Here is a 22504-nt window from a genome sequence, read left to right as displayed (position 1 = left end):
GCCCTTCCTCTCGAAGAAGGATGAAAGTAGAGCTCAGATTTCCTGCTGGGCACCTCCTGCATTCACACTCCCAATGCTCAAGAGGTCAAGGAGGTGCAGGGAGCAACAGCAAACTCAAAAGAGGGAGAATAAGAGTATGAGACCGTTGGGAGAAGAAGAGAAAAGAAAGTACTTTCAGCTTTATTTAGCAGCACAAATAAGTGGGTATACGGCGTGTCGAAAGAACAGCAGCAAGATGTCAAATGGAAGGCTTGCCGTCATCATGCTGCTCTGGACTGGTGCTGAAAAACAAACAATTCTCATTATTTTTTAGCTATTGTTTTGGCAGCTGAAAATGTCTATTGCTGCTAGAGCGGACTGACATGGGCTCATTAGGCTTAATGGAGCCGCGAAGGAATGTAAGGAAAACATCCCATGCAAAGTAAAGTAAATCTAGTGCATCCTGAGAGTGGGAGGCCATGTTTGGTTTTGGTTGTAAAGATTCCCATGTGATGGGGTCAGACAGCAGGATATCCCTCTGGGAAAACACGGCAGAGGAGGGGAAATGAGGAGGACAAGGAGCAGGAGGAGAACAGGTTTAGTGTGCCAGGAAAAGTGTGGCACGAGGGAGGATGCACAGATGTGCAAGCTAGTCCCGCTGGACCTGCGCAAGTAGAGAAGGCAGGGAGATACATAGTTAGGTATCTAGTAGCTAGAGCTTGAGAAATGGATGTGGGAAAGGAACACCACATATAGTTGACTTCAGAGTCATGTCACAAGGAAAATATAAGTTGTTACAGGGAAAGAAGAGAAAACCCACGGGGACCTGATGTGAAAAGGTCAAGGAAGAGTGAAAAATTAGGTTGCTTGAATATGAAAAAGGAGAAGAGCTGAGAGGTTTGTGGTAGAATAAATGAAAGAAGAAGGTTGACTGAATAATATTAAAAACGAAGATTAAGGGGATAAAGGGTAAAAGTTCAGGAGGTGTGAAGAAAAGAGTCTCAGAGCTAAGGCCCAGGTTGAAAGGTTTTAATATGAAACTTTTTGTGATATAATTGTGATCATAGTTTAGAGGCTCACTTTAAAGGAAGAGTTTGACATTTTTGGAAATCCACTTATTTACTTTGGATGGGTAGTTGTGTTTTTTTTACTGGAGTATCTGCTGGCTGTCTGGGAATAGCACAAGCCAACTCTGACAAATCACTCTGAGCAAAGAAATAGTCCAACACATAATCTCCTGTAAAACTACAACTTGTTGTTTTTATATCTTATACAGTTTTGACAAGAACATAATGTTAATTAGTGTGCTATATGGGTGCTGGTATGCAGATTTGTTGTTGTTGAGCCAGGTTAGCTGTCTCCTTCTATTTCCAGTCTTTAGATTAAGCTAAGATAAAGTGGCTCCAGCTTTACATGTACTGAACAGATATGAGAATGGTATCAATGTTATCATCTAACTCTTGGCAAGAAAACTAATAAGGGTACTCCCCAAAATGTCAAGCTATTCCCTAAAAATGCCAGTGGAGCTGTGCTCTACTGAACAAACAAAATACATCTTGGGTTGATTGGACTAAAGGTCTTTAGTTTAGGGGAGGCCACAGCCATTACAAAATTTATACCATCGCAGTGGCCAAACTATTTATCTGATTTTGCTGAAAAAAGGAGGCAAAGTTCATATGAAACCCCTCTGGATCTAAGCATGGTGGAAATCAAGTTTAGTGAATCAGTGAAGATATTATTTAAAAACATATTCAAAGACCTACTGTACAGAAGTTTGTACAGTAGAGAATCAGACCAAGATTTCTGACCTTTAAATGTATAGACATTTTAACAGAAATGATACAGCCCCCATGTGATTAATTCATGCCATACTTCAGGGTCTTTATTTTTGATATTTATGAGGAGTGTGCAACATTTAAAGTCACTGGAGTTTATCAGAGTTAGAGCCCTGTTTTAAGCACTGACATTGAAACTTCCCCTGACTGCCACCTTTTTCTCCTCTTCCTCGTCCACTCCTACGAGGCATCTTGTGTCCGTGAGGGCTGTGTTATTCCAAGCTGTCAGAGAGCTTGTTAAGCAGTGAGGAAGTACTTTAGACTCTGCAGCAGTCGTCTCGAACAGACACCCTATGCATCTTGCCTGGACAGCCTGTCACTCAAGTCAAGGAGAAAGAGTGAAGGACAGACAAATGCCGATGGACAGAGAGGGGGACGGGCAAAATTTGAAAGTAAACAAAGGGAAGTGTGCTGGGAAAATGATTGAAAATGAAATTTGTAGACAAGAAAACAGCACATATGGACTTGAAACAAAAGCAGGAGAGAATACTACAGAGTCAAAATGGGAATAATTAAGAGAATTTGGAAAGAAAAACAGCCTGAGGCCTTTTGGCTTACTTCTGGTAGACACACAGCCCTACATGGGGCAAACCCAGTGACCTGCAGCGAGCGAGACGGGGAGGAATAAGGTTGAAAACGGAAGGCAAGCTGGCACCGGTGGAGAGCTGGCAGACATGTCACACATAACATCTGGTGCCGACAGTCCTGAGAGAGACGCCGTATCGTCCACAGATATGCCTACAGCTCTGCCACGCTGGCCGGGGTTGAGTCACATCCCTGCCTATGAATGATAAGTACTGAGGGAGACGGCGTGACCTGATCAAATGGCACATCAGGAGAGCACGGATCCCTGCTGCAACCAAAATCCAACCTGCGGGCGCTGCCTTCCCAAACAAACCCTTCTGTGGCTTTCAAAGGGGCACTCAACAGAAACACCACCGCTCAGAATAACGAGGGCAGGCTGCGCGGGTCCTCAAATCACCCGTTGGACGTTTATTTTATAAGAAAGAGAGAGAAAAAGAAGGTCAGAAACAGATGGGCTATGTGTGGGATTTTTGTAGCAGCAGGTTGCAGGTGACTCAGTCTCTCAGGTTTTTCATTGCGTGTGACTGTGTATCGCTAAGGTATTAGCACTTAGTCACTAGCTCTCACACCACGCACACCATTAGTCATTGACGAGGACACATTCAGAGCAGAGAGTTGAGTCTGGGAGCATGAAGCATGGGATGTTTTTTTTAAAAAACTCATTTCTTATCTTACCCTGACACCGCTCTCTTTATTTCTCTGTCTCTGTAGTGCGTTCTCTAGCCAAAACAAAAATGTAGCATCAGGCTCAGTGAAGAGATAGTGTAACTTTGACTGAATGTATCTCTATTTGTTGTGTGTGTGTGTGTGGGCTCTGGACACCTTTTGGAGCAGATGTTCTGTTCCCTGTTGCAGGGTTCACGAGTAGTTAAGCAGCCTCTGAGGTGCACTGGGCTTTTTACTGGGAAGTGTTGTTAGGTTTATGAGAACCCCCCCCCCCACACACACACACACACTTTGTGAAAGGCAAAATATTCAGTGACTCATTTCCTATTTCATTTTATATTCCAGGAATTCCAGCCAAGATCTTTTCATGTGTCTAATCTAGCTATTGCATTCGCTGCGTATCTATTCTTCGCCCACGGAGTTGACAGCGTCTATCTTATCCAGTCTTTCTTTCCGTCTCAGTAACAATTTCCTTTGTGTTCAAGTTTTGAACGTCAAAATATGAACAGCCCAAATCCAATTTGTCATTTTCTCTGGAAGCCTGTCCCTTTCTCACTCTCTCAGTTGACTTTCTACATTTTAACTTCTTCCTTTTTTCATGTTTCACAGTCTATTTTGCAGTCTAGGTATTATCTACCTTGTCTTTTCTTATTCCGACACTTACCCTCTCTGCAACCCCCCTGTCGCAAAGCTAAGCCCACTTGACAGAGGGCTGGCAGTCATTTTGTGTCAGTTCAGAGTGTTTTATCAATCTAATGTCTCTGTTTTAATCTACCTCTGTCTCACCTCTCTGTCTCTGTCTTCCTAGCATCCCGGGTTCCGCGGTGTGTGCCTTCGACATGGAGCAGCTGGCTGCTGTATTTGAAGGGAGGTTCAAGGAGCAGAAATCACCGGAGTCTATTTGGACGCCTGTTCCAGATGAAGTCATCCCAAAGCCAAGGTGCAGATGGCTGTAATCAATTCATGCACCTGTGTTCTCGCTGTTATCAGAGGACTGTAGGAGGAAAACTGTATTATGAGCAACCAGTATTCAATTCAGTCGTAATTCTGTTCTATGAAGGTGTGTTTCGCAGGTCGCGGGTTTGATTTCATAACGAAAGGAAATACACACCATGCAAGCAATAATAAATTTACTGTTTGCTGCTCAAGGGCATGTTTTAAAAGTTTTGGTTAGAAGGTGAAACAAGTTAATTAGACACACATGTAATGGAGAATGCAGGAAGATGCTGCACATGATATTATAGCCTGTAAAACTTTCTATAAACTCTGCCAATAAAAGCATGTCCTGACCGTGTCACCATCGTCATCATCAAAAATGAAGTTCTTTGACTAAATCCAATCAGTCTCTTGTTCAGTGTCTGAATGTGAGACACTCAGCCAGTCTAGACTGCTTGATTATTTAAAAACATCTTTACTCATGCCTGAAGTAGTCACAAAAGAGGATGGCGCTTGCCCTCTGCACAGTCTGCTAAACATGTGCTGAAACTTCTTGTCCCCAGGCCCGGTGGCTGCGCCGTTCAAGGTTCCAGGTTTAATTCTTCAAACGCGTTCCCTGATGAGATGCTCAACTTCATCAAGACCCACCCTCTGATGGATGAGGCCGTCCCATCACTCGGACAAAGACCCTGGATTGTCAGGACCATGGTCAGGTGAGACTGAACTCAGATGAGCGGTCAAATACCAACCTGGTCTCCAAGTGTTTCTGTTACAAGGAGACAAAAGGTTCATATAGAACATATCTGCAAAACAGTGTCAAATGTTTATATTTCCTATAATACACCATGCAACTAAAGTATAACAAAGAATTTCATTGTTTTCCTTAGGTTGCTTAGGTTTATAGGGATAGATGACAGTCTTGGTAAAACAATGAAAAAGTCAGAAGTGACTTGAAGCATGAGACCGGCAGTATTTACGTTAACTTATAACAGAAACCATGATCATATCCTAACTTTGATGCTTTGTATGCCAACCATGCAGCGTGACCACCTCCATATGACTTTCATTCAGTGCTAAAATTTTCTGCACTCGAAAAAATGTTATCCTTTTAAGATAATCCAGGCAGCAATTACATTTCCATCAAGACATATTTGGCAAAACAACAATGTAGTATAGAAACATCATTTCTATGTACAAAAGAAGGGTCTCTGGAGAGTTTTAACTGTCAAACATTGCATGCTGGGAAGTCTGCTAGTATGCCATTTTTTAGAAGCTTTATTTGATGAGTTTAGGAATCATTATGCAGTACATTTAATAATTTAAAGTCACAAGACTCCAAGTTACTTTATAGAGAGGCAACGTCCCTCCTCTCCCAGTGGACCACCATGGGATCTTGTTTTGAAGAAAATATGTACAGTAGTCAACAGAGAGAGAGAGGGGAATCATTTTTTGGTCCCATTTGAATTGTGCCATGAGTTACACATATAATGTAAATTTAAAAGATTATTTTGCAGCCAAAATAAGTCACAGTCTGTTGTAAAACAGCTGAAGTATTAAGATGTAATTACAAAGACGGCACACCCAAAAGTAACGTAAGATACGTCATAACTTTCTCTTTCACTGTTTCTGGTTCGAACCCAGGGTGTGGGAGCCCTTCTGTGCAGAGTTTGCATGTTCTCCCCATGTCAGCGTGGGTTTTCTCCTGGTACTCCAGCTTCCCTCCACAATCCAAAGACATGCAGGTTAACTGGTGACTCTAAATTGGCCATAGGTGTGAACGTGAGCATGAATGGCTGTCTGTCTCTATGTGTCAGCCCTGTGATAGTCTCGTGACTTGTCCAGGGTGTACCTTGCCTCTCGCCCAATGTCAGCTGGGATAGGCTCGAGCCACCCCGTGACCCCCAATGAATGAATATGGTTTTATTCATGGCTCAGTCTCTTGTTTTGTCTCTTGCTGTACATATTTTTTCTGAAATTAAATCCCAGGGGGGACACCAGGAGGGTAGGGACTTCGCCTCTCTGTTAGTTCTGAAAGGGTCTGAAAATGGAAACAAAAATTTTTAAGTTGACTTTAAGTTAAGTGAAACTTTTATATTTACATTAACTCAGTGATCAAATATAAGTTGATCCCACTGAACCCCTATGTGATGTTTTACAGTGTAGGAGACAGGGTCGCAAACACACACACACTGGGTCTGTCTGTTTGGGATGTGGACTCCTTCTGTTGAAGTTAAACTGTTTGGGTGTTGAAGCCTGTGGTAGCAGGCAAGCAGCTGTAGCACATCAAGTCTCACATAAATGCACACATGCCTCTCTCTATCTCTCTCTCTCTATTCGCTATCCACCATATGTAGTCCCGCTGCCGACCAGCCACCAGGGGATTATGGGGACTGGATGTATGTGGAATATTAAACAGCCGGCACAACATGGCTTCTATTCTCGTCTTTTGACTCATACACACGGGACTGTGTGTAGTTCAGCAACGCTGTGCTATTGTTCCAAGACAGTCCCATTTACTTGACTGATATTATTAATGACTGAACGTCTGCCGTAATTAGTTTATTATGCAAATTTGATGAGCAGTTTCTTCTCTGTGGAATTCATTTCATTTTGCAGTGACTCAAGAGAAAATGGCATATTATGATTTAAATTCACAAGAGTCTGTCTTTTACACCTAAACCAATCAGCTGTAATGCACTTAAATCATAAATTTGCCTTCAGGAGCTACTTGACCATGCTTTTATGGAAGAAAACTCCCAAACGAGCCACACAGCTCTACGGTATTAATGCAGCGCTCTGTCTCTCCAGGTACCAGCTGAATAAGATTGTGGTGGATACAGAGGCCGGGCCGTATAGAAACCGGACCATCCTGTTCCTCGGGTCGAGCAGGGGGACCATCCTCAAGTTCCTCATCATGCCCAACCAGGACAACACCGTCACCAGCAATAACATCTTCCTGGAGGAAATGGAGGGATTCAACCCTGATAAGTAAGATGTTAAAGCTAGCAGAAAGGAAGGTTGTTTATCCACAAACTCTTACACAACTTGTGCAGTAGAATTTAAGTGTTATTTATCTATTCATATGTTCAGTACTTCCCATACACATGCATTTTGGCTAAAACCTTACCTTTGAAAAACTCAACTAAAGTGAAACTTATCTATGCTCCCTTCAAAGCCAGACTCAAATACTAAAGTTTTTATTTGCAAAAATGCATGTGTTAAGGAAGAACTGAGCATACAACTGGATAAATGAGACTTGGAGTATACTGCAATAGTTGTGTGAGTTTGTTAAAGAATGTTTTCGCAAAGTATTGCTGTTGCCAAGGGTGTGTAGGTTTCATTTCAGTATTGGAGGAGACACACATGGGGTTTGGGGGTCCTCTGCCAGAAATTTTGAGCATCAAACACTTGATTTCCTCCACTTTGGCAATTTTTTTATGCACCAATTGCTACCAGGTGGTCCTCAGTCAATCAAGAAGTCAATATGTTCACCGTTTTTCATGGAGGCATGCAAGAAAAGCAAAGTTTTATTCATGAATTCGAGGTAACACAACATGATGAATTGATATGCAAATGGTCATTTTGTGGGTGAAGTATTACTTTGAAGGAATAGTTTGACATTTTTGGAAGTCTGCTTTTAACTTTCTTGCTCTGAGTTAGATGAGACGGTTGATACCACTCTTATGTGTGTAGGTAAAATATGAAGTTAGAGCCAGTGGTGGGTTATCTTAGCTCAGCATTGGAAAAGTTGTGAAGCAGCTAGTCTGACTGTCTGGACCTAACGAAATCCATCTACCAGCACCTCTAAAGCTCACTCATTAACACATTTTATCTAGTTTATTAATCTGTACACATGCTGAAGTGTTAAAACATCACATTGTGGGTTTTACGGTGCGTTATGTGCTGGACTATTTTTTGCAGTGACTTCCTGGGGTCTTTTTGTCACTGTGAGTTTGTTACATAACATGTTAATTAGTGAGCTGTAGAGTTGCCTTTCCTCTCGCTGTCCCCCCGTCTCTAGCCTTTATACCAAGCTAAGCTAACTGGCAACTGAGCACATATATTTAGTGAACAGACATTTCAATTTTCTCATCAATCTCTCGGCAAGAAAACAAACAAGCTGGACAAACCTGTGCAGTTAGAGAGCTTGATGTAAATAGCTCAACACTTACAGCAGAGGAGGTGAGGAAAGGGTTAAATGACATCTGGGGTTGATGTATACACAGCGAGGGGAACTGGTGGTGTGATAGGCCTAGAAAAAGAGTTGCAAGGGGGGAAAAAAGGAAGGCATGACATGTCCTCGAAACATGATGTGTCCTGAATTATGCAGAGAGCCTCACCTATTCTTCGAGAGACACACATAATTGTGCAGGAGCTGAGACGACGATGCAACCCCATGCGGAGAATACAAATAGGGCAAACAGGAAAGAATAGGATTAGAGGCTAATATTCATTATCAGGAAATCTGAACATCTTCTAATGAGGTGGAGATGTACTGTAGAATTGCATTAGGGGAAAAAAAACATCAGAAAGTAATGAAATAACAATAAAATCGCATTATCCTTAATCTTGACCAAAATTACATACTGTCAGGAAAAATGACCCCTTATCTTCAGTCTGGCACTAAATCATATTTAATATCTGGATCTTGACAAAAGATTGGAGTGGGCTTCTTGTCCTTTTTTTTAATTAGCATTTTGCATGAGACAGACAGCTTTGAGGTTTCATTGGATGCCCACCACTTCGTAATGAACACTGGGTACAATGCCTTTTCAATCTTCATTTTTGCTTTTGTTCTCTCTTGAGATGCAGTGTTCCACGTGGTGGATGGCTGCAGGGTGGGGAGGGGGGATTGTCACACAGATGTAGGCAGATTTGGCTGGTGATTATCTCTCACCAAGGCTAATTAGAGGCATTCTAAAAAGAAAACATGTTTCTAAACACCAGCTTTCTGTCTAATTGTGCTCCCTGATACATATACCATTTTTTCTGCAACAAGAGGGAAACAAAGGATTAGTTCTCGAACCAACTGGCCGGAAACACTTTCTTTCTACAATCGAGTCCAGTGTACTTGCACTGTTCTTATTTAGTAATCAACGCCCTTCCTTTCCTAACCCCTCCAAAATATGCTCACCAATTTGCGTCTCGTTGTATTTATTCTGCTTCTGACTTGACAAAATGAAGGATAGTGATGCCAAGTGATATGAGGGGACTGTGTGATGAATGAGCTGGTGTAGACTGGAGCCAGTGTGTGAAGGATAATTTGGTGTGCATGGTGAGCCCACCAGGAGGTCAGTGACAGTCCAGCTATCACAGCAGGCACCCAGCTAATCAGGAGACAGAGCACAGCCACATCAGTTTCTTTTTACTTTTATGCTCCAGGCCAGGCCACCCCCCAACCTCACCTTACATACACAGACAAAGAGATGCCTTGTGCTTCTCTTATAAACCCCAGGGTACACAGAAACAGGGTCACTAACACAGTCATCTTTTAGGAAGTCAGCACAGAGAAATTACCGCTTTGTGATTGGCCCGTTGCCATAATGAACCAGGAAACGGGAGAGATGTAACACTAATAGAGCCCCTATCTTCTCCTGTTTTCTCCCGCCATCTGATCTTGGTTCTGTGTCTCGTATTTTATTTTCTTGTCTTTGTTTCTTTGCCTTTTTCCTACGTTTGTTAGCTATTTATTCTATTTTTTCACTTCCACTACATCTCTCCCCCTCCTTTTCCCTGCTTTTCGTGATATTGGCTGTGAAGAATGACTCACAGCTTGGCCTTAGCAGAATGATAGATTCTTCTTAATGACTGTGGGTCCGCCGCAATGTTATTACCATAAACCATCCCAGATACAACTGATGCATGAGTGCACATGGGCATAAAAAGGTATAAATCTGCTGCAGGGAGGCAGGTCAGTGCCGGCTATCGTAGCTCTAAGTGCCAATTAGAAGCGATTCAGCTCTTGGCTGCTGTTGTTGATGGCCGGCCGACCTCTCGAACCTCTACAATCAGCACAGTGCATATTTGGATTGACAATGTAACATCTGGCTGAGTGACTACCTCTCATCTCTTACGCTTTTATTATGGCTTTTATTTATAGGAACTGTTTATGTTTGGTTGTTTGACTCACAAGAAATGTTTTTTGTGCAGTCTCAGTCTTGTAATTGAAATTGCCAAATTCATTTCTTGTGTTTTTTGTGTGTGTTTCAGGTGTGCTGAAGACTCTCCACAGGCCAGGCAGCTGTTGTCTCTGACTCTGGACCGGGTGAGCCACACTCTTCTCCTCGCCTTCCCCTCCTGTGTGGTCCGAGTACCAGTGGCACGATGCCAGCTCTACTCCCGATGCATGAAGTAAGTCTGAACCATCATACACTGTGCGTAGAGGGCAGCAGGGCAGCATAATAAGAAGTTAAGGTGACCGATCAAGAACCATCTGGCCTTCACAAGTGTCCTTGAGCACGACACTGTGAACGTCTGCCAACTTCCAGAGCTGCTGCTCTGTAGCTGATCTGAATTTTCCTGCAATAATAACCATAATACAACTTAATAACAACTGTCACTGTGCCCTTGAGCAAAGTGATAATCTGTTAACTGCTGCATAGTACTGGAATGAGTCAAAATGCAATAAAGTGTGCCAGTAAAGTGGAAGAAAATCTAATAAAAGCTGTTACTGTTATAATTTACCATTAAATATAATGCTGCATTATTACATTTGCCTGCACTTTTAAAATAAGCATAGATGAACCATCATTTTAACAGATAATAATGAAAATAGTTTACTGACAGCGTAATACATAAGATGGTAAATGAGGTGGTGGTAATGAGGCTCATGGGAATAGTAGGTATTAGGCCTGTGTATTGGCAATAATCTGGCAATACGATACAAATCACGACACAGGCGTTCGGATTTAATACAATTTTCTAAAAGTATTTTCAGGAAAGCTGTCATAGTATAAAGAACATACCAACATATGCTTAAGATTTTTTTTCCTTTTTTTCAGAGTTGTTCCTATACTTGTACAGGTATCAGAAATACTGCCAATACTGTCTAAAATGCAGGATTAGGTATTAGCAAGTAAGCAAATCTATGCACTAATCTGATACCATGTACTCTAATGGCAGATTTCATGGAAATTAATTCTTCCTCACTGCTTTAAAACACTAGCCCATACAGCCAGTTGCACTCTGTAACCACTGGCAACTACTGTTTTGGAGCAGCAAAGAAGAACTCATTTCCAGGTTATAGTGTAACAACATTAGCTGTCAGCAATTTGGCAATATTTTACACTGGAAAGTCCCACCAGAAAAAATGCACTAGTGCTGCCAGTTTCAACACCATTGTTTCATTCATTCATTCATTCATTTTGCATAACTGCTTATCCTGGTACAAGGTCACGGGTGTGCTGGAGCCTAACCCAGCTGTCATTGGGCGCCAGGCGGGGTACACCCTGGACAGGTTGCCAGACTATCACAGGGCTGACACATAGAGACAGACAACCATTTACACTTCCATTCACACCCAGGAGGAATTTAAAGTCACAAATTAACCAAAGTGCTTGTCTTTGGACTGTGGGAGGAAGCCGGAGAAGCCAGAGAAAACTCACACTGACACGAGGAGAACATGCAAACTCCACACAGTGTGCTGGTGCAGTTAAACCCTGAATCCTCTTGCTATGAGACGACAGTGCTAAACGCTACACCACGTGCCGCCATTTCCACACCAGCAATCTTATAAACCCATGCCCCACAATACTAATAGCAATCATTTCACACCCATACAGGGTTAGTAGTATACAGCTGTTATTATTTTTCTAACCCAATGGTATTGGCTGGTACATAAGGTCAGCTATCAGAATCAGTATCGGGAAGTTAAAAGTAGTAGAGAAACAACTCTCCTTTTTTATACAATCAGTGGGATCTGCATTTGTATTCATCAAAGTCCCTGTAACATCCGACATCATAGCACAACTGTTTTTTGCAATCTGAACCAAGGAATTTGCCTCTGCCTTTAAAAATTAAAAGTGCTTGTAGGATGCTTTCAGTATCAAATTAGGGAAATAAAAAAATCTAAACAATGAAAAACTGACACAGTGTTTTTGAGAATTAATACAGAGTCACAAAAGATAATTTTGTAAGATTGAACATATTTATATTCTTTTACACCGCTAGTGAGCGTGTAGCAAATCCATACAGTAGTTGAATAATATCTATTATAGTGCAGTTTAAGGCATGATAAATATTTAAGGGGTTCATTATTAATGAGATGTTATTTAATGTAGCAGCTAATTTATAATTTGTTAAAGAAAGATTATGTTTTATTTCTTCATCCAGCTGTAATGAGGTTATCAGAAGTCCCAGTGAAGTTTCTATTATTGTTCCTCTGGCGGTTTTCCAGTATGAATGTGTTTAACTTACACTGAAGGTGCAGCAGCACCCAGAGTCCACTAATCCTACATAATCACACTTAAAAATGCATTTATTCAAAGTAATGATATTTCACCTGCGTACACCCACACGAGCACCACATACCGACTCGCTTTCCCTGGCTGGCACACTTACCGAGTCTCCACGTCTGTGGCTGTGGCCCGTTAGGCTCCACTGACACACTAACACAAACTGGTACACACACCAGCACATCAGGCGTGCAGTGTGTTCACTGAACCAGGTGAGTCATACAAGCGTGTAATCCAGAGCACATTAGGAAATGCTCACATGCTTTCTGAGGTACGTTTAGTGTGTGAGTTTATGTGTTTAGATGAGAGACTGAGAGCTAATGTCTGTATGCGAGTATGTTCAAGATTTCTTAGTCACGCTTCAGCTGCTTCAGGTCTGGTTTTTAACCTTTGAGGAGTGTTTGTGAGTTCTTCTTTTCCACACAGCTCTTAGTCTACATGGTTGGCTTTTTTCTTTTGAATAAATCTTTAATAATTCAGCATTTTACAGTCTGCTTTCCAATGCATACAGTTGCAGATCGACCTTTTAACCTCATTTAACACCACATAGAGACCCGTCATTAAAAAGTCATGTTGTGCAGTGAACCACTGAGCAAGCCCACTGTGCGCCATTAAAGGACACATTTTTGAAAATATACCACAGGCTTTTAGATTGATTCCCTTTTACACAAAGTCATTTCTATTCATGACACTAGTGTGGTATAAATATTAACTTACAGAGACTTGAATTTGTCCTGAAATGTAGCAAAGTAATCCTTCACAATGAACATCTCTAGCTATGTGATTTTTTTTGTCTGCAGAACAGAGAGTATTTCATTTCAGAGACTCTCCTTGTTGCTGAAGTCAAGGGCATTCTAACATCTGGTATTTAGGAGATAGAGTAAGAATATATCCCATTCACAAACCATTTTGTCTGAAGAGAGACAAACTGCAAGACACATGGCAAACCAATCTCCGGAAAAAATATTGGAATTGTACCTTTCTGCAAACCACAGATGTGTTACATTTTCATGTTATTATTTAGCGGATACATTGAATCTTTCAACAACTCTGTGGTTAATGTGTGGTTAGGTTTAGGCACAAACCCCATCTGGTTGTGGTTGGGAAAAGATCACATTTTGGCTTAAAATACCCAGCTTTGGGGGCCCAATCCCAGCAACAAAAAAGCAACGTTTAGGTGAAATAACAACTGCTTTTGTGGCATATCCCCACTGGAAAAACACTATTTGGAGCCTAAAGCCCAGTTCAGACCAAAGATTCACTATGGGAAGAGTTGAAACATGCAACTACTTGCAATGCGCCATTCTGCAATGTTCTAAAAACCTGCCGGTTCACACCAATGCAACTACATGAGACAGCGTATCGTCTCTATGCACAACTCTCTGTATTTCTGCACTGTTTTCCAGCTTTTCAGACTTACTGTGTGGCTGAATGTAATTTATAGCTTATTAAAATATGAATGAGGATAGTGATAGTGACATACTGGCTACAGTCGTATTGGTAGGAGTGATGAAACAGCAAAAAAACAGAAACAAAATGAGCATCAGACGCTACAATAATAAAGGTGAGCAGCACCAATTAGTTAGTCCATGAGAATGTGTATGTGTGTGTGTGCGTGAGGGGGTATAAGCACATACAGCGAGTAGCAGAAGTGACCCACAGTCCTACACCGGCACACTGTGAACACGGAAACAGACGGCTCGGTGGGGACGATTGGGACGATAAGTCGATTGGCTGTTGAAATAGGTGACGTGCTTTATGTTCTAAAACCAGCCATCAGCGATTTGACCAGCTGAGTTGCAGGTGACACCATCAGCCAGCTTGAGTCAAGCTCAGACCAGGCAGTTCACACCACTGCAACATTTTTCTGTAACGATCTAAAATGGTTCTGTCTCGTTGCAAATCATTGGTCTAAAGTTCTTTAGAAGCCAATGGAAACACAGCAATGGCTCACTCAAACACAGCTGGTTTTGCTGTTTGTTGGTCTCGAACAGTAGTTTGCAGCTTGGCATCTGTCGTGCTTAGGTGTAATGCCATCCACCATTTTCTCCACCTCCTAATGACATAGTCAGCTTATACATCACGTCACTTTACAAACATTGATATGATACATATGAAATGTGCAAATGTTAATGTACTCATGGATTGCAGAAACATACAATGCCAACATTTTCTTTGAACATGGACATTGTGAAACTGTTGTGATGAAAACTAGGTAAGTTCTTGTATATAAAATGTTGCTGTTGTACAGATAGCTCTCAAATCACCACGTTTCAATTCTCTAGACCTTATCTCAGAAACAGAATAGAATAGAAAACTTTATTGTCTGGAACCAAAAGGCAACAGAAATTTGTCTTCGACAGGGCTCAACACCAGGTTTACACACAGAAGACATTTAAAACACATCCAAGACATTTACAGGATCTAAAAACACGCAAAAAAGGTACATCAGATGATACAAAACATTGACAGTTAAAAGAAAAGAAAACTTGGTGATTACCAAAACTTTTATTTGCATCTCCATTTTCCAAAAGGTGTTAGGAAACCCTGGATATTTTTTTTTTTTTTTTTTTTTTTTTTTTTGTTGGTCCTACTGCTTTTTCCAAAGTCAAGAATTTACTTTCACGCTTCATTCAGAGAACTACTTTAATTAACTGACAAGAAGGCATTAAAAAGAAATCTGTTCCTGCTCTCAACAGCGTTTCCACCGTGCCCAGTATTGAAGAGGACGACAAAATATTCACTGTGATGAATAAATTTATCAAGCAGGTTTCAGGTCTTAAGAGGATGGAAATGAATGGCAATGAATTGTGTCAAATTGGTGGAGTGCACCTTTAAGCTCTAGTCAGCGCCAAGCAAATCAGTATTCACAATTAAATCTGCATAAATGAAATTTTAAAGTGAAATAGAGGTTCTGTGGGGTTCAAGCAATTAAGTGAATTTTCATGTCCCTGCAGGAACTGTATCGCCTCCAGGGATCCGTACTGTGGTTGGACCAGAGGAAGCACCTGCTCATTCCTCAGACCTGGAACCAGGTATGACACCTTTCCATTTGTATATGCATCACCACAACACAAACACTGTCATACAGTACACAGTTGCTGTCCTGCATCAACATGCTGACACCCTGTCTGTCTGGTTTATTCTTTGTCTGGCTCCAAGTCCGTCTGAAGCCTTACACCTTTCTTCTCTCCCCCTCTTTGATCCCATTGTTTTTGTTTTGTTTTGTTCGGATTTGATTTATTTCTACTTTTATCATTCCTCTGAAGGTTATTTTTTTGACAGCACACCTAGCCGACCACCCGTCGAGACGTCCCATATATTATTTATCAGGTCTGGAAGTCTTTGGTTCTATCCGCAACTACTTGAGCCTCTGAGTAACATCTGCCCTCTAAGTAGCCTGTCACACAGTCTGCTCTGTGTACATTATTGATTCAAGATGTCTGCTGCCGCTGTTAAACAATACCACGTTCTTTCACTTTGCTTGTTATCAAGTGGTGGCCATATAACACTGTGTAGGTGTGTGACTGAGCGCAGAGCTTGTGTTTGTGTCTTTGTTGTGTAACACTGTCTGTGTTATGCAGATGTACCCAGACAGTGTGTTGTCTGGTTGTGTGAGAGTATCTGTGTTTGTGTGACCTCTTTCTCCTCCTGCTACTGAAACTCGGCGGTTTGTCTTGACAGCTCACCTCCAGTCCTGGCTGCCTCCCTCCAGTGAAATCAAATCTCTCTTTAGTCAGGCTGCTTATTGAATTAGGCCTTCAAAACACAGGTGTAGTGCCAGCAGAACAGACAACACGGGCCTTTGGACCACCTCGGGCTGCCTGCTTATACTATTAAAGGCCTCTGTGTTGGTCTTGATTTGATTTACCAAGGGCGGTCAACTCGGCAATCGATTTTGCATCGAGTTACTGTGGATTTCCTTTTTGTGGACTAATGCAACCTCTCTTTGCAAACTGACGCCAGAGGAAAGCTCAGCAGTCGATGTTATATAACTTTAGATTGTAATTTGGGCAGTTTCCGCGGGAAATAACTTTTGTATTCTTTATGGAAATAGTTGTTGTGGGTGTTGGACTGGGAGGAAAAAATAGTTTTATGTTTGGTTTTATTGTTGTGCATATGTGTGTTTCTGAATGTTCCAAAGGGTTGTTGTTGTTCTGCTAAACAAGGTGATACAAAACTGTTCTCACCTTCTTTTGTTTATGCTAGTGAGAATATTGTGACACAGAGTTTATCCATTGCTCCTAGTGTTTCAGTTTCTCTGCTCACTTTATAAATATTCACTCTCTCTTAAAGGGATAATTTGCCCATTGTCAACCAGCTACACACATCATATTAATGTGGGTAGTAAGTGTAAATGAAATGTGAAAACTTCCCTTCATCTTACCAGCAGCCAGATCTTCCTGCTCATCTCCCAGCTCAAATTTTACTGGCTCTGGAAGGCTGTTGCTTAAACTACAGATTGTACTTATGCATTTTTTGTATGCTCACCACCACAGACACAGAGAGTATCAAAGCGGATTGGGAAAGAGATCTACCTCTATCTCACTCAAACTCAAATCAAACCATAAAACTAGGCAGTACTGATTAAATACAAACGAAGATTCTGCTACTATGTCTTGCCTAAAATGTCTCCAGAAACATATTTTAGTGCACTAGTTAGCTGTAACACGAGAGTTTGTGAACAGGAGGTGGACGCCATACTGTTCCCTGTATTGTTGAAACGAAGGCTGAAAATACTGACAGCAAACTGTAAAACTAAGCGGTACTGATCCAGTATTAACCAGTAAGACCCAAACTTTTCTTTGGTATGCATTTTTAATTTCTCCTAGCTATTTTAGATCAGAAGGACCCAAGAAGTATAAAAACTAAAACATTGTCAATGATAATTAACTCCCAATGTCCTCAAACAAATACTTTCTCATTAACAGTGTCTTAACTTGTTACTGTTGTTAAATTTGGTCAAATGTGTTGCCATATCAAACTACAAACATTATTAATCAGGTTTCAACCATAAAATGTGATCAGATTTTGGACCTTGTCCACTTTTCAGGATCGGCTGCAAACTCACTCAGCAAATAAGGATGCCATCTTGTTTTTGCATGGATTATTTTATTGTGCTCTTACTAACAAAGTGTCCACAAATGAGAACAACAGGTCTAAGTTAAGTAGAACGCAGTATAAGGTCAAATAAACCCAGAATGTGTTGTTCTCGTATGAGGACAAAGGGTCTCAGGAGGTTAACCAAGTTTCTGTTACTCTGTTCTTGCCCCTAAATTGTTTTCAGAAAAGCCTTTTTAACGTACTGTTTAACTGTAGTTCAAGGTTGTTTGTTACCAGCTGGCTGTCACATTGTTTCCTGTGTTAAAGTGGCAACGCTCGTATTACGTCATCCACCAGTAGAGGTGTTTATGGGTTGGAAACCTCAGTTTCCTACCTCTTGAGCAAAAACAAGACCACGGCTCTTTTCCTCTGTTTTCTTTCATCATGTAGCACAAATTTCTAAAGTATTTGTGTCTTTGCAATGCATAGACAGATCAGTTTTATGAAAAGACCATCTTTCCAGCAGTGAAATACGTCTTTAAGTATAAAATTAAGGTCACTCTATATTACTTGTTTGCACATGTTTCCCTTTTATGCCACTTCGTACTTCTACTGTACATCTCACAGGGGAGTATTGTACTTTGTACTCAACTATATTTATCTGACAGCTTTAGTTGCTTTTTAGATTACCATTTTCATACCTTTCACATCCAGTGCTGTACCGAGGGATGAGTTGTTCCTTTATGTGTTGAGAAAATTCTCCTTCTTCTTAAGCTCAACAATCTCTTTATAAATCATCTTGGATTGGCTGGAAATGCAAGCTGAAAACAGACTTTTTAGAAATACGTGACTCTCACAGGTTCTCAAACAGATGATGATTTTCTAGAATTTGATGCATTGCTGCAGATTAAACTACCCAACAGTATATAAAGGAGTTAAAATGAGTACAACCTTAAAACATCTACAGGAATAAAATGCAGCAGTAACAATCCAAAAACATCAGACATAATAGGAAAACACTGACAGGGAACATTTTACTACAGAATGAGTACTTTTACTTTTCATATTAAAATTACATTCTGCTGATAATACTTTTACTAAAGAAAGGTTTTGAATGCAGGACTTTTACTTATAGTTGAATATTTCAAAGTTTGGTATTAGTGCTTTTGCTGAAGTAAAGGATCTGAATATTTCTCCCACCTCTGGGTGTAAGTTCGCCTGGTTGTGAATCACTGCTGTAAACACTCAAGCAGCCACCATGAATACACATATGGTCTTTGCACTTTACTTTTTATTATGAAGTTTTATAAAGCTACAATGTACATGGAAGAAAGTGGAGGACATAAAAAACACAGTCAAAAAAAAAAAAACATCCACACACACACAGACTCACAGGCAAAGCTAATGTATACAAAGTAAATGACCCACAGTCGGTTAGAGGCAGCCAACTGAACACAAAACATTATTCTTTATTAAGGTGACAACCCGCTGTTGGTTCACAGTGCACTCGGACTCATTTGTCACAGTGATTTCTAGGCATTAAAAGCGCGGATGTTGGCTGCGCTGCTGCCTGAGCCTTTAGCTAATTGCAGAATACAGACTTTTTCCTCAGTCACTTGTCCCAATGAGCTTTTTTTGTGCTCTGGTTCTTCAAAGGTTGTTTGTAGGCCAAATAGTGATTCAGTGTAGCAGCGCTGTTTGCGTAACCATGTAAAACTTAAATGGTTATTTACTTCTGTGTAGAGAGTTTTCCCAGTTAATCCAAGGTGTCGTCAGTGGTTTTCACTGAGTCATTATCAGAAAAGATAAAGCAAGGTAAGACATATGAAAGTCTTTGATTTGTTATATTCATTTATATCAGCTAGAAAATGTAAAGATCTTCTTTTGTGAGTAAAAAAAATGTTGGCCAGCATTCAAAACGCATTTGCTACCCTACAGGCTTGTAACTTTGAATAAGCTCTCATTTCTCTAAATGTTCCCTTAATTATCACATTTGCGTATTTAGTGGGTGTTTTAACAGAAAGACCCAAAGTACTCACATGAGGCAGGGAAAACTTGAACAGGGTTTTATTTGAGATTACAAATGCAGCAGATGATTCTACTTTAATGTACATCTCACCAGGTCCACAACCAACATGCTGTTGTATTTCTGTCACTTACTGCACTTTATTACACACTATAACACAGCTTAACATGGTCCAAAACTTATTGCAGTCCAAACCTAAGCAGACTTCACATCATCTTTCAAGCACCGCATTGTACCATCTCTTTTTTCATGCACACTAAACAGCCTGTCAGCACCATACCTGTCATAAATAACAAACTATACCTGAATTTATACTCATAAATAATAGTTAATATAAACATAACCACCTTAGCATCTCTGCTTCCAAATGCTCTTTAATATAAGTGTTAGTAAAACAAGTCTGAAGTGTTTGGTCACAAGTCTCAGTCAGTTTAAATCCAGTTCATTTTAAAAAGTGATGCCCTGATAACATCAACTACATCAACCAACAAAATATATCACCTTATGAAAGGAATGAAAAAAGAAGTTTGACCTTTTGCTGCTTTAATTTCCCAAAATCTGTTGTGTTACACTTTGATTTTTGTGTGGGTAAGACTAGGGACAGGTACCGTTAATAAAACTACAATACCCATACCAATACCAGTGCCCTTTAAAAGATACTGAGACCAATAGAGTATTTCATTTGATACCGATCATGTGAATGAAAACATTCAGTTGTATAAAATGCCACCAGACGCCACAGGTATTAAGCATAGCTATACTTTTGAATATTTTGGGCACATTATTCTTTGCGCACTGAACTGCCAACTCCATCACACCGCATTCAACTTCACCTCAGACTGTATGGTTGTAGCTGCTGCGGTAATGGGCCAATTATACATTGCATCAATGCGAAGAGGGCTTGCGATGATTTGCTGCGAGCAAAACAGTATAAATAGTCTCTTTTTTTCTAGATCTTGGAACAGAAAGGTTCGAATGCAGGTATTGTTTGACAGGAGATGTTTCAGTACTTCCTTGTACTAGGTTATTTCAGTTAATACCTTGAAGGTATAAAGTACCGATACCTAGCCCTAGATAAGCCAAATGAAATATAACATGTTCAGTGAGGAACACTCGTCATAGATTTAACCATTTATTGCAACAAATGGAAATACAGTTGTCTGCCACTGAGGGCTCCGCTCATGAGGTGCTCCCTGGATTAGACTATCAGCATGCTATGCCAAACAACTCACGTTTAAATGTTGATTTCAACAGCAGAACATAGACAGCTGGACTCCGGCCTCATCACTCCCCACAGATATGTTTACATGAGATATTGGGGAGTGATGATTAAATCCCCCCCCCCCCCGCTGCTGCAGGTGGATGCTGAGGTGGAGGTGGTGCTGAAAGAGCAAGTAGCAGTACTGATACAGAGCAGAAGCAGCATAGACAATGCAAAGGGAGAGCTGGGAAGATTTTGCAGCTTAAATCGACAGTCAAATTGGGACGGTGTGTTTTGTAGATGACATATGGAGAGGGACGTATGACGTGTGTGTATTAATCAGTGCAGCTCGAGTTGACTGCCTGAACTAGCTCACAGCTGTCACTCCATTTTTGACCTTAGAGCCATGTTAGGACTTTGAATTAGAAAGTTAGAGGCTGGGGTGGTGGAGGTAAAGCTTGGCCCGCAGCAGTAGCAGTGGTGTGTGGCAGCATTGGTGTAGCAGGGATCAGTGAGTAGAAATGGACCGCCTTGTGTGGGAATGGGCTGTGATTGGTGTGTGACTGATTAGAAACAATGATCCAATCAGCTGGCTGTCAGCTGATTACAGCTGTGGTGTATGACTTCATTTGATTGGTGACCTCATAGAGGTGCTAGTTGGTAGATCATTTTACCTAGACAGAGTCAGGCTAGCTGTTCCTGGTCTGTATACTAAGCTTAACTAACGATCTCCAGGGTCCTGCTTCGTACAGTATTTATCATGCAGAGATGAATGCGGTGTGTAACTCACAGCTGGAAAGCCAGTTATGAAAATGTTGAACCATTCCCTTTGCACACTTTTTGGTGAAAATCAAGATGTTAGGGTGGAAAAGTAGTCTTTACCAGTATGAATAGCTTTTAAGGCACAGAAGTACCACTATGTTAGTCAGATATCATCATTATGTGTAGTGCTGAGTGTGTGTTTCCACAGTTTTCCCACATCAACGTTGAAATAAGAATGAAAACCTCGTGTGGGTCCGGGTTTATACAAATGAGCTGGATTATGCATTACATTATGTAATGATGATTAAGTTGTTGTGTTATATCACTTAGTTACAGGTATTTCCACGCACATTGTGTCCGTCGTTGTAAATGTACTCAATCAAGGCTATAGACGCTATGATACATTTGGTGCTCACACACGCCTACACACACAGTCATACCCTGTCCTTTACAACTTGGTGCTGTTTTCCCTGATATGAGCCATGATTAAGAGCAGTTGTGTTTTTCTTCGTGAGCACCTGGTCTCTGTGCTGTTCTCATTTCCTCTCTGCCTCCTCACCTCATCATCTGTTTTTGTCCTTTTGAGTTTTTCGTGCTCCCCTGTTGCCTGAGTGGAAAATGAGTTTTAAAGCACGCGGATAGAGTTGTAGAAATAAGATATGTCATAATTTCTCTTGAACTGTAGAATAGGAGTAAAGTTCGAGGTTTTGTTGAACATTTACTTTCATGTCCAGTTAGTGTTTCATAAAAGTATAAAAGGTTTTTCATAAAACTGATATGATGATCTTATGATATGATATTTTAACAACCTCCTTATAAATGACTTAAACAGATATTCCTACTATAAATCCTTATTACTTGAACACATGGAGTTTATATTTACACCACAAATATCTAATGTGAAGACAAGTATGCTGACAAAAAATATTTGTAATTCAGTACATTAATTAGCTTAATTAATGACCCTACAGACAGAAGTGGTTATCATTGAATTGTAATGGTGATTATTCTAGGATAT

The 22504-nt window shown here is 40.7% G+C and overlaps 1 protein-coding gene across 3 annotated transcripts in view; it reads left to right on the top strand.

Annotated features, from left to right (window-relative positions):
• sema6bb (sema domain, transmembrane domain (TM), and cytoplasmic domain, (semaphorin) 6Bb) overlaps positions 1-22504 on the top strand; it is a 181107-nt gene that overhangs the window by 118351 nt on the left and 40252 nt on the right. For all 3 annotated transcript variants that reach the window (XM_049588366.1, XM_049588365.1, XM_049588367.1), the window contains 5 exons: positions 3874-4005; positions 4565-4714; positions 6810-6989; positions 10212-10352; positions 15412-15489. In XM_049588366.1, the coding sequence (XP_049444323.1) occupies positions 3874-4005; positions 4565-4714; positions 6810-6989; positions 10212-10352; positions 15412-15489 (681 nt within the window). The remainder of the gene's footprint in view (positions 1-3873; positions 4006-4564; positions 4715-6809; positions 6990-10211; positions 10353-15411; positions 15490-22504) is intronic.

Source organism: Epinephelus fuscoguttatus, linkage group LG10 (assembly GCF_011397635.1).
Source record: "Epinephelus fuscoguttatus linkage group LG10, E.fuscoguttatus.final_Chr_v1".
Taxonomy (NCBI): domain Eukaryota; kingdom Metazoa; phylum Chordata; class Actinopteri; order Perciformes; family Serranidae; genus Epinephelus; species Epinephelus fuscoguttatus.
Note: the sequence above shows the minus strand (reverse complement) of the source record. Positions and strands in the feature narration are given on the sequence as shown.